The sequence below is a fragment of the Myxocyprinus asiaticus genome, chromosome 3 (genome assembly GCF_019703515.2).
Source record: "Myxocyprinus asiaticus isolate MX2 ecotype Aquarium Trade chromosome 3, UBuf_Myxa_2, whole genome shotgun sequence".
Lineage (NCBI taxonomy): Eukaryota > Metazoa > Chordata > Actinopteri > Cypriniformes > Catostomidae > Myxocyprinus > Myxocyprinus asiaticus.
In genome coordinates, this window is record NC_059346.1 from 5,035,776 (window position 1) to 5,048,183 (window position 12,408).

The 12,408-nt window shown below is 36.7% G+C and overlaps 1 protein-coding gene across 1 annotated transcript in view; it reads left to right on the plus strand.

Moving 5' to 3' along the window:
* The first annotated feature begins 1,470 nt into the window (after nt 1-1,470).
* The window catches only part of stpg2 (sperm-tail PG-rich repeat containing 2), a 29,591-nt gene continuing 18,653 nt past the window's right edge, over nt 1,471-12,408 (plus strand). Inside the window, exons 1-7 of the mRNA XM_051676370.1 lie at nt 1,471-1,573; nt 3,555-3,664; nt 3,734-3,883; nt 4,533-4,697; nt 8,205-8,320; nt 8,678-8,789; nt 11,010-11,114. Of these exons, the coding sequence (XP_051532330.1) occupies nt 1,471-1,573; nt 3,555-3,664; nt 3,734-3,883; nt 4,533-4,697; nt 8,205-8,320; nt 8,678-8,789; nt 11,010-11,114 (861 nt within the window). The remainder of the gene's footprint in view (nt 1,574-3,554; nt 3,665-3,733; nt 3,884-4,532; nt 4,698-8,204; nt 8,321-8,677; nt 8,790-11,009; nt 11,115-12,408) is intronic.

Sequence of the window (12,408 nt, forward strand, 5' to 3'; positions counted from 1 at the left end):
TTGAGTGTAGCCTGACATGCACCTCTTCAAAAATGTAACTGCATGTCGACAAAGACCACAACAGTTGTGACTGGTCCGAGAGATGGCCTAGGACTGTATGTTTTTTGTGTCAGCATGCGTATGTATAACTTTAGTTATAACATTTAAATATAATCTTATGTCAAAGTTGTTAATACACATTTCTTTCTTAAATAATTTTGTGTTGACTTGGTTACCCCTGATGTATATGATCAAATATATGTATTATTTGCTGAAATGTTTAACTTTAAATACATATTAAAGATACATTTCATATATTGAGAATATGATATATTTAGTGTATATTATTATTATTATTATTATTATTATTATGTCAATTTGAGAGTTTATTAAATGAATGAATATTATTTAAAGGAATTAACACAAAATACATATTTAATCATGTTTTATATTTATTTTAGTGTTGTTTTTTTTATTTTATTTTAGTCAAAAATATGAATGAGGGGACGATTTTTTCATTTTTAATCTTAAAGGTGCACTCAGTAACTTTTGTCTTTGTGTCATCTTGGACTTACAGTGACACCTAGCGGCTTGGATGCAGCATCATTTAAAATCAATAGTTTTGAGTTTCAGATGCCATTGTAGAAATGTAGTATTCACAGTCAGCCATGATTACTTTAATCAATGAGTGAAAGTGTCAACTAACAGGACGGTTACTGAGATTAAGTGAGTTGCATTCAGCTGGTCATGTGATGCTAACATGGCAGCCCCCATGTGCGGACCCTCTCCATGTAGAATAAAACAGCTTTTATAAGGTTACTGATATGACTAGAGTTTTCATTTTAATGTGAGTGCTCATGATTTCATACATATATTGCAAAATTACAATTAATGTCTTTAGGAGTTAAACCTTTTTAATGCTGAAAAAATGACTGAGTGCACCTTTAATATTCGAAGAAAGCAACATGATGAAAAGACATAATGGAAAAAAAAATGTATACCTCTTTTTTTTTGTCAGTGCTTTTTGATGTGGTGATTAGGGTTAGTCATTTTTATTGTTTATTATCCTATTATATTTTATTTTACTGTTGTATCATTTACAAATATAAAGTTCAGTTTTGTATCATGTTCAGTCTTATTATTCATTTTTTTAATACATTAAATTTACTCTACATAGTTTTGTGTTTTTTCTTTCGTTCTTTTTCAATCCACTGATCTCTTTTTGACCGCGTGTCAGTGTCCAGGCAACGAATTAGCTCATGCATATTAAGTGGCTAGATGCTTCAGGAAGTTGTGAACGTCTGAACGTCTCCATTACTTAATTAATATTAATGAGCAGAGAGTAGCGTCCAGGCAACGCCGAGACGCGCTCCAGTTACTGGAGTTTGTGACTGAGGGAGACGCTTCATTGCCCTCATGTTAGTAGTAGGTTAACTACATCAATTTAATGTGCTCGCTTTTACTACATTTAAAAATTAATAATTAATAAGCATGTATGATCGAGCGCCCAGGATCACACATAAAACATCAAGCAGCACCTCGCCTGAAATTGGACCAGGATCCTATAATATCAGCAGTTCTCAGAGCAAAAGAGGTGAGTTTTTTATTTTCTTTTTTCTTTTTTTTCTTTCTTTCTTTCTTTCTTTATTTTTTTATTAATGAAAGCTGGTAATTTTAAAAACTTTAACACCAGTTTTACATTTGCAACAAGTTTTTTTTTTTTTTTTTTTTTTTTTTTTTTGTGATGTCTCAGCAGATTTAAAAATAGCTTATTCCCAAAAACAAGCTTCTAGGGTTCTTGAGTTACTATTTAGTACAAAGAGATGAAAAAAAGTTCTTAATGTTACATTACAAGTTCTTCAGATCAGTGTTTTTTTTCTGGGTGTGTAATGGGTAAGAGTATGTAGATGGTTTCCCTGTTAAATCAGGCTGTAAAACCTCTTTTTCTTGTGGAATTTTTATTTTTAAGAGTTTTGGCACATTTTTCAGTGTGATCATGTACTAGTGCATTCATACACTTATGAGCCAAAACATTGTGACCATCTGCCTAATATGTTGTTGGTCTTCCGCATGCCGGCAAAACAGCACCGACCCACTGAGGCATGGACTCTACAAGACCCCTGAAGGTGTCCTGTGGTATCTGGCACCAAGACATTAGCAGCAGATCCTTCAGGTCCTGTAAGTTACGAGGTGGAGCCGCCGTGGATCGGACTTGTTGGTCCAGCACATCCCACAGATGCTCAATTGGATTGAGATCTAGGGAATTTGGAGGCCACAGCAACAACTTGAACTCCTTATCATGTTCCTCAAACCATTCCCGAACAATGTGTGCATTGTGGCAGGGCGCATTATCCTGCTGAAAGAGGCCACAGCCATCAGAGAATAGCATTGCCATGAAGGGGTGTACCTGGTCTGCAACAATGTTTAGGTAAGTGGCACGTGTCAAAGTAACATCCGCATGAATAGCCGGACCCAGGGTTTCCCAGCAGAACATTGCCCAGAGTATCACACTCCCTCCACCAGCTTGTCATCTTCCCACAGTGCATTCTGGTGCCATCACTTCCCCAGTTAAATGGAACAAAAGTACACGGCCGTCCATGTGATGTAAAAGAAAATGTGACTCATCGGACCAGGTGACCTTCTTCCACTGCTCCAAGGTCCAGTTCCGATGCTCGCGTGCCCATTGTAGGCTCTTTCAATGGTGGACAGGGGTCATCATGGGCACTCTGGCTGGTCTGCGGCTACGCAGCCCCATACGCAGCAGGATGCAATGCACTGTGTGTTGTGACACATTCCTCCCGTAACCATCATTAAAATATTCTGTGACTTGTGCCACAGTAGATCTTCTGTAGGTTCGGACCAGACGGGATAGCGTTTGTTGCCCTCGCGCATCGATCATCCTTGGGCGCCCAACACCCTGTCGCCGATTTGTGGTTTGTCCCTCCTCGGACCACTGTCTGTCAGTGCACTTGCACTGACCCAGTTGTCTGGCCATAACAATTTGGCCCTTGTCAAAGTCGCTCAGGTGTTTCCATTTCTCCTGCATTCAACACGTTGACTAGGAGAACTGATTGTTCGCTTACCATCTAATCTACCCAGACCTTGACATGTGGCCTTGTTAGGAGATGATAATGTTTTGACTCATCGGTGTATAACAACAATAGTAAGTTGTGGACTCTATGTGTGACTTTGAGGCCTTAGGTTTACAGAAAGTACCATGGTATAACCAAAGTTTTGGACATGTAACCATTGGTAATACCACAGTGAAAAAAAAATATTTTATGGTAAAGTAAATATAGCAGAAAAGATTAAATACTTTCTACACAAAGAAAAGTTATGATGTAAAATGAACATGAAATACTGAGTACATGCTGTAATTAAAGCGAACCTGAAGTTTACATTTTCATTCAATTTGCTATGCTGATGAAAATTATAAAAATTAAAATAAAAGCTTTTTCCATGAGTGGTTTGGACCCCAGTGTACAATATAACCCTAACCCTGAGACAGTCGCTGTACCATTGTATTGCCAAAGTACTTTTTTGTTAGAGTTATTATTTGTTGATCTGTTTTCTAGATGCCTACGCCCCGTTCCTCTCATTATCCAATAGAGAGTCTGGGTTCCTGAGGTCGGGCAGTAATGTTCTCTCTCCTGGCCCGGGACAGTACAACAGTGACATCACCAGAGTAAGCCATCATTTTTACATCCCTCATGTGACGTGATCTTATCATCAACTCGTAACTGTGTTGTTGCAGAGTCACATTTTGGGAGGACAGAGTCTTCAGAACCGATCAAAGCGGTTTGAGGATGTGGTCTCGTACGTGCCAGGTCCAGGGGCGTACAATGTTTCGCTCGATGCTTCAACTGCAAGAAAAAAAAATTATAATCCAGAGAAGAGCCTGAAGGTGGGACTTTATTAACCTCAAGATAAAGTGGCAACAGCTGCTTGTGAGATAGTTTGGACATCGACCACTGTAGAATATTATTGTTATGCAGGGGCGTAGATTCCGGGGGGGATGGGGTGGAGGTAACCCCCCCTAATAATCAAAACAAGCAAGTACAAGATTATTTTTATGACATAAAACACATTGCACCCCCAAATTCTCATCACATTATCATTACTGTAATACAGTAAAAAAAAAATACAATTATTTATATATATATATTTATTTTATATTTATTTAAATATATATATTTTTTGCATAATGAGAATGAAATATCTTTGCATTCCAGTAATGTGAATGATATTTTTTCATATTACAGTAGGCTACTGAGAATTGGTCCCAAAAGAATTGGTCCTTGAGTCTTAGAAAGGTGCTATATAAATTAAACATATTATTATAAAATAAATTTCATATTTGTTTTTGTGTTCGGTAAAGACATGAAAACGTATCATGGTTTGTGTGTTAGCAGACCTGTTTGTCTATTGTTGCGACTTCGTTGAAGATTAAATAAAATTGTATGTGACATTTTTGCAGATAAATCCAAAGGCGTCACATACTTTGTTGTACAACTGTGTGTTTATTTGATTATATCGCATTTTAATGTCTGCAGGGTGTTTTTAAAGAGGTGAAGGTGCAGCTGAATCCCGAGGCTCCGTCCATCCCGTCTCCTGGACAGGCGTTTGGATATGAAGAAAATACTCGAGGTGTTCTGCACAGATACAAACCCCCCACCAGAGACCAGACCCTCGGCCCAGCCTTCTACAATCTTGTACCGGTTAGACAGATTGCGAACAGAATATATGTGAATGGATGTTCATGTAGAGGTGTAAAAGTACAGAAGAATTATACCAAAAATATAAGTAATGTGTTACAATTTTACTCAGTTAGAAGTCAATGCATCTTGCCAAAAATGGACTTGATGATTCTTAGAAACAGACTTTTTTAAGGAAAGATTTAAATCATGATTATCTGCCAAATATTTACTTTGTACTTTGAAGGTCTAAATGAAATTACAAGGAGTAAAATAATGCAATTTTTGCCTTGGAAAAGTTTTTAATTGGAGTAAGTGTACAAGTATTCAGTTTCAGTAACACTTGACTGAAATACTATTACTATTACTAAAAAATACTTAAAATGAAAGTGTGCCATTTTTGCGCCATTAGTCACAAAATGGAATTGAAAAATGTTTTTTGTTTTCAAACAGGTTATGCAAACACCCACCTCAATATCCATTGGTCAGACAAATGCTCTAAACTCAAGCCATTTGTTTAGGCAATAATGGTATATCCAGATGGTCAGGATGCTCAATCAAACAAAGCAATGTTTTGTAAGCGCCACAAAGACACAATATTAAGACTTTTCAGGGAAATCAACCTGTGAATGGCTTACTTGCAGTATAATGCCCTGTAAAGGCAAAAACACATTAAGGGGCCGTTCAGACCAAATGCATAAAGCTAGACGCAAGTAACGAACAGGACATAACGCCTGTGTCACGAGACAGGTTTTTAAAAGCTGAAGTTCTTTTTAACTTCATATGGCATCTAAAAATGCTGTGCTTCGCAACAGCAAGACGCGGTGAAACGGTCAAAAACGTCCATGTTGTGGATGTTTACGTGGAAAAAAGAAATTCCCTACACTTTAAAGGAAAAACAAAGAATTTACTTATACTTCCCTGCAGAGGTAAAACCACCCTAGTCTCATAGAATAAACGTTACTATAACTACATTTTTGCACATATAGATATCGAAACACTTTTACTATAATGCATCATTTGAAAAACGACACATTTTAAAGCTTGATCAGCTTCCGCGGTAGCTCATCTGATATTGTGTTGGACTTAAGACTCGGAGAACAGAGGTTCGAGTCCAGCCAAGCATGTGAGTTGACACATGAGATGAAAGTGTCATAGAAGCGACACGAAATTATGTGGTTGCTACAGAAAATGTGCTTTTCATGCTGCATTTGCTTTTAGGACACTATCGGTTATGTTTAGGTGTTGGTTTTGGGTAAGGATGTCTGTTTTTTTACCTCTCATTTGCTTTTATGATACTATCAGTTAGGTTTAGGTTAAAGTTTTGGGTTAGGGAGGTATGTTTTACTCATTAAAAAAAAAACGTAGAAAGCTTGTCTGATTACCACACCATTTCACTCGCTTTTGGCGCCCCCGCTGGGCATTTTACTGGGAAACTGCAGTTAAACATGTAAAGAGGCACGTAATTTCATTTTGCACAAATTTTGCCACGGTCACGTAATGTTTATGAGATCAGGCTGGGTAGAACACAGTTAGGGGCCGTTCAGACTGAAAGTGTACCTGTGGTTAAGAAAAATCGCATGTGTCTTGAGACGCGTTTTTAAAAGTTTAAGTTCTTTTTGACTTTATACGACATCTACAAAACACTGCGCTCCTGTGTGAGGCGCAGTACACTGGTCAAAAATGTCCATATAGTGCATTTTAACATAGAAAAAAGAAATTCCCTACATTTTAAGGAAAAACAACCTGTGAGTGATTTACTTGTACATCCCTGCAGAGGTAAAACACAGTTACGGTCTGTTCAGACTGAATTCATTATTGAGCTCTTTTTAACTTGATGTACTGTCTAAAAAAGAAGCACCCGTGCATGGGATGCTGAAACAACAGAAATTTGCAGCAAAACTTTCAGTAACGTCCGCATATGCGCATACGGACTCAAAAACATGTTCGTGTGAATGGCTTCTGATGACACATTTTGTCAAAATGTAGAAATAACCAAACAATGACACACTTCAGCTTTAAGTATATACAATTACACAAATACTTTACACACCCGTGTTCAGCTGGCTACCATTTCATGTGTGTGAGAGAGGGGTCAGATGTGTACATTAACAACAGACTGTCAGCTGCCCCCCTGCTCCGCCTCATTAGTGCTGGGGCTATTTTCATTACTAATGATCGGTGCATTATTTAAAAAAAGTCACAAAGCCCAGCGCTCATCCATTTTACTGTCAGGAGCGTAAACCCTCCGTAATTATTCTTTACGTTATATTTCACTATTCACTTACAATAATGCAGCATATGCTGGATTCAGCTCTAATCAAATCATCTTTCATTTTCCATTGAACTGCCAACTTCCTGTAGAGGGGGAGGAACCCTTTATCAGAGACAGAGCCATCCATCACAGGCCATCTCTCTCTCTTTGTCTCAGCTTTCACTCTTTGATTAGACATTTTTCTTATTTTCAGGTCCTTTAAGAAAGCATACAGAAACATCTAGAACAAGGGCTACATTCTACGCTAGCACTTTCCACCACTCATAATTAAATTTCTCATGACCATTTCCACCCGCCTATGCGTTTGATGATAATTTAAATTAATGTCAATGTTTGATTTGAAGGAATTCATTTTTTCATATTTAATTTTGCACTATTTTGGTACTGTGTTGAGTCACCAGCACTTAAAGGAATATTCCGGGTTCAGTACAAGTTAAGCTCAGTCGACAGCATTTGTGGCATAATATTGAATACCACTAAAATTAAGTTCAATTCGTCCCTCCTGTTCTTTAAAAAAAAAAGCAAAAATCGAGGTAACAGTGAGGCACTTACAATGGAAGTGAACGGGACCAATTTTTAGAGGGTTTAAAGGCAGAAATGTGAAGCTTATATTTTATAAAAGCACTTACATTAATTCTTCTGTTAAAAATCATGTATTATTTGAGCTGTAAAGTTGTTTAAATCATTGTTTTAGGGTTTTAGGTTTGTTAACATTACATCGTCATGGCAACGAAGTTGTAAAATTGGCTATAACTTTACACAGAAAAGGTTAGTAAGTGACTTTATCACACTAAAATGATGTTCACATGCATAAAGTTTACGTCTTGTGGCTATACTTTTGAAGTAGTGAGTATTTTAACATTTACCTATTGGCCCCCATTCACTTCCATTGTAAGTGTCTCACTGGAACCTCGATTTTTGCTTTTTTTAAAGAAAAGGAGGTGCAAGTCAAAATTAATATTTGTGGTATCCAATATTATGCCACAAATGCTGTCGATTGAGCTTAATTTTTATTGTATCCAGAATACTTTACTGTCCGATGTAAAATCTGGGTTCTGAAGTAAAACCGTTCAGAATCACTGCAGTTAAGTATGCGTTAAATATGTGCCCTTTAAAACAAAAGTCTGCATTATCATTTTCTATAAACAAAATTTCTGAAAAATGAGAACTGATGCATTGCTTATCAGTTCCACTCAGCAGCAAAGGGTGAACAAAGCGAATCATAAAAAAGTATCAATGTCTTTGGTGTTTGGCAGGAAGAGCTGTCCTTCTCACAGAGGTATAAAGGTGTACACTTCGGTAAGATGACGGGACGGAGAGAGCCGGTAAAGACTGGAGAAGGACCTGGACCGGGACAATATGAAATACAGGAGTGAGTTTAACTGACACGTAAACACCGTTTACACCTGGTATTAACGTGTCTAAAATGCCACTCCTTTCAAAGCATTTTGAATGGAGGGTCTCTGATTTTGTCTGCATACATCAATCACTTCATTGTATGATTATTGCATAATTATAAAGCTCAAAAAAGTTCAAAAGGTGCAATAAAAGTTGGTGCACTATTATCCTTATTATTCTACTTGCATTCAACCTAAACACAACTATTATTGCATATTGCACACAAAATAGGAGAGCACTTTATTTGTTTGACAAGCTCTAATCCGCATCTTCCGAGACAATGTGTGTGTGTGTGTGTGTGTGTGTGTGTGTGTGTGTGTGTGTGTATCAGGGATCGAACTGCCCGCTATGAAAACGTGAATCTCCGGCGAGAGCAAAGAGGTCGCTCAGAGCTTGTCATCCCTCGATACCATGAGCTGGTCCCTCTACAGGAGGAGAAGAAGGTAAACACCTCCATCACTTCCATCCTTTAGTTTATCAGTTAAATAGATGAAGGTTATTAGTTTATTAGTCATGTTAAACAAAAGACACTAAGTTTCACATAAAAATCATAATCTTTAATTAAACGAAAATATTTTAAAAGAGAAAGATGTCATTACATTGTTTACAAGCAGTGTTGGGTGAATTATTCAAAATAGTTATCCACTACAAATTGCTAATTACTTCTCTAAAATTGTAATTAGATATAAATCGTTACTTCACTTTTAAGTTGCTTTCTAAAAGAATTTTCACAGAAAAGTTTTTTTTCCGCTCAAAGGATTCATGAAACACGACCAGAACAAAGTTTTGTGTAAAATGTTTGTAAAGCCGTTCTGATGTAAATTCTAGGATTCATGAAAGTTTTTGTTCAGGCAAACTAACATGACTACATTTTTTTTTGTTGGATTTTTTCCCCTTTTTCACCCAATTTGGAATGCCCAATTCCCAGTGCGCTTTTAAGTCCTCATGGTCATGTAGTGATTCGCCTCAATCCAGGTGGCGGAGGATGAATCCTAGTTGCCTCTGCGTCTGATACCATCAACCCGCGTATCTCATCACGTGGCTTGTTGAGTGTGTTGCCACGGAGACATAGTGCGTGTGGAGGCTTAAAAAGAGGTTTATTGTTTTCTTTTTAAAATGTGTATTTATATAACTGAAAATGTTCTTATTTATTTCTTCAAAGTATGTTTTATTCCCAACTCTGCTTTATACATTTTATATCGTTTTTCTAGCAGAAGTGCTTGGCACTGGGCGAAAACTTCATGAAAAGACGCAGTTTGTGTTTGATTTTGTCGTACAAAATTAATGCACTCTAACGTGACTGGTTGGACAGTTTTTTCATTTGATATGAGCTCTGTAATTTAGGTTTCATAATAAAGTATAGGCATTGATAAATCCTGTTCAGTTGATAATGTATGGTCAATGCTAATGCTGTTAAACCTATAAATAAACACATCACGGGAAGATGCGTACACAATACAACTGGAAATAAAAATGGAAAAAGCCCACACATTGTCTTAGCTCGAAAATATTTATTAGTTTACAGCATTTTGGTCAAAAAAACAGAACTAGAGAAGGTTATTGGTAGTGGACATCCTCCTGCCGGTGTGAACTGAACGTTTTTTACACTAAAGCTTCATGTCAAGCCATTTTTATTGACCTCTTGGACTGTTTGATTCACAAAAGAAACTCAAAATAAACCACAAAAGAAAATATTACAAATTAATGCACTTTGTTCATAAAAACAATTTCATTACTGTTCCGCATAGATGTAAACAACATTTACTAGTGAGTCTGGTGCCTTCCTTATATGGCATTTTCATGGGTGTGAATTATGATAATTGTGAATGAATGTGCACATGCCCCCATATTATATCTGGGGTGCACGCAGTGTTTGTGACTCCAGAGGAATGCTTTCGGGAAGTTCCATTTTACATGGAAATCACTCATAATTTATTTACGAAAGTTTCATGAATGATGCCCAAAGATTTTTCCTCCTCCTTCATTTTCATTTTCCCTTCAACTCTCACAGAAACGAAGACATGTACAGTACATATGAACATAATTCATGTTTTAAATGGTTTCTACATAAATAACGTGTAAATAAATGCGTGTAACCCAAGTAATGCACTTAAAAGTACTTAACTTTTTTTAAAGCTAGTATCTGTAATTGGATTACAAGAATTTAAAATGTTATGCACTACACTACTTTTTCCTTTCAAAAGTAATTTAATTATAGTAACTGATTACTTTGCATCAGATTACACCCAACACTGTTTACAAGTAATTTATTTGCAGAGGGGAAAAATAATTTCTGTGGACATTTCTATAGTATGTAATTTCAGTACCATGTACAGTCTTCCTTTTATTTTGAGGAGCTTAGCAAATTGAGAGGGAAGTGTGAGCGTACAATCAGCTGTAGTATTCTTTGCCATTCTGAGAACTGCATTTTAAGATAGTGTTAATTATTTTAACTGCCATTTTTACAACCCTGGGCGTTTTACTTTTCAATCTCAAGAGTTGTCTGTATCCATTCTTAAAAGAAAGGCTGAAGCCTGGATGTGAGAGTTCTGACTTGCCTGTAGAGGGCACTATTGCAACAAGACTCTCGAGCTAAAGGCTGGAATGTATATCAATTCTGCTGAAAGTAGGTTTTGTTCTTCATAGTGTGTGAATATCTATAGGGTATCCCTGGTCCAGGACAATACCACATAAAGGGTCAGTTTGAGATGCCAAAAAACCCACATGGAGTTCCTGTGAATAGTCCACCCTTCTTGTCTCAAGCTCAGGCAAGTACACATTCATTTATTTTATGATAATCATATACTGTACCTGCTAATAGCAGTTACAGTACATGATAACTGCTATTAGGGGCAGTGGTGGCTCAGCGGTTAAGGCTCTGGGTTACTGATCAGAAGGTTGGGGGTTCAAGATGCCACTGTTGGGCCCTTGAGCAAGGCCCTTGACCCTATCTGCTCCAGGGGCGCTGTATCATGGCTGACCCTGCACTCTGACCCCAGCTTAGCTGGGATATGTGAAAAAAAGAATTTCACTGTATATGTGCCAATGTATAATGTGTGATAAATAAATATAATAAAAAAATAAATAAATAAATAAATTAATAACTGCTCTTCTGAATATAAAATCACTTCAACTCTCTTAAAGGAATATTCTGGGTTCAATACAAGTGAAGCTCAACTGACAGCATTTGTGTCGTAATGCTGATTACAAAACAAATTATTTTAACTCGTCCCTCCTTTTCCTTAAAAAAAAAAACCAAGAGGTCACAGTGAGGCACTTACAATGGAAGTGAATGATGTCAATTTTTGGAGGGGTTAAAGGCAGAAATGTGAAGCTTTTAATTTTATAAAAGCACTTACATTAATTCTTCTGTTAAAACTTGTGTATTTTCTGAGCTGAAAAGTTGTTTACATCTTTGTTTTTACAGTTGTTTTAGAGTTATAGGGTTTACGGTGTTACGTCTTTATGGCACCGAAGTTGTACATTTGAATATAAACTTTACAAAGAAATGGTTGTCATGTTTTCACTAAATTCATGTTAACACTCATATTGTTTATGTCTTGTGGCTATACTTTTGAAACAGTGGGTATTTTAACATTTACTGATTGGCCCCCATTCACTTCCATTGTAAGATTTTTGCTTTTTTAAAGAAAAGTGGGAAGTCGAAATTAATTTTTGTGGTAATCAACATTATGACACAAATGCTGATCAAATTTTCTTGATACACATTCCTGGTCTTTTTTTGCACATCAGTGCACATTGTTCAAAATATTTATTTTTTTATCTTTGTGATCTTTCATCAAAATTGAATAACTTGCACCGCATTTGAAACCATGTACCTTATCCGCTGATTTCACCAAGGCTGTAGGAACTACATGATAATGTTAATCAATAGCCAAATAGCTTTCAAAGTAACTTGTTTTGCAAACTAACATTCAGGTCTGGGTCCATTTTGATATGTAACACCCACTTTCCATTATATCAAGTCTCGCCCTGCGTTTTTACTCATTGCACTTGTAAGAACATCACATTTTGTTGGTAAAGTGGGTCGTGAATACCCTT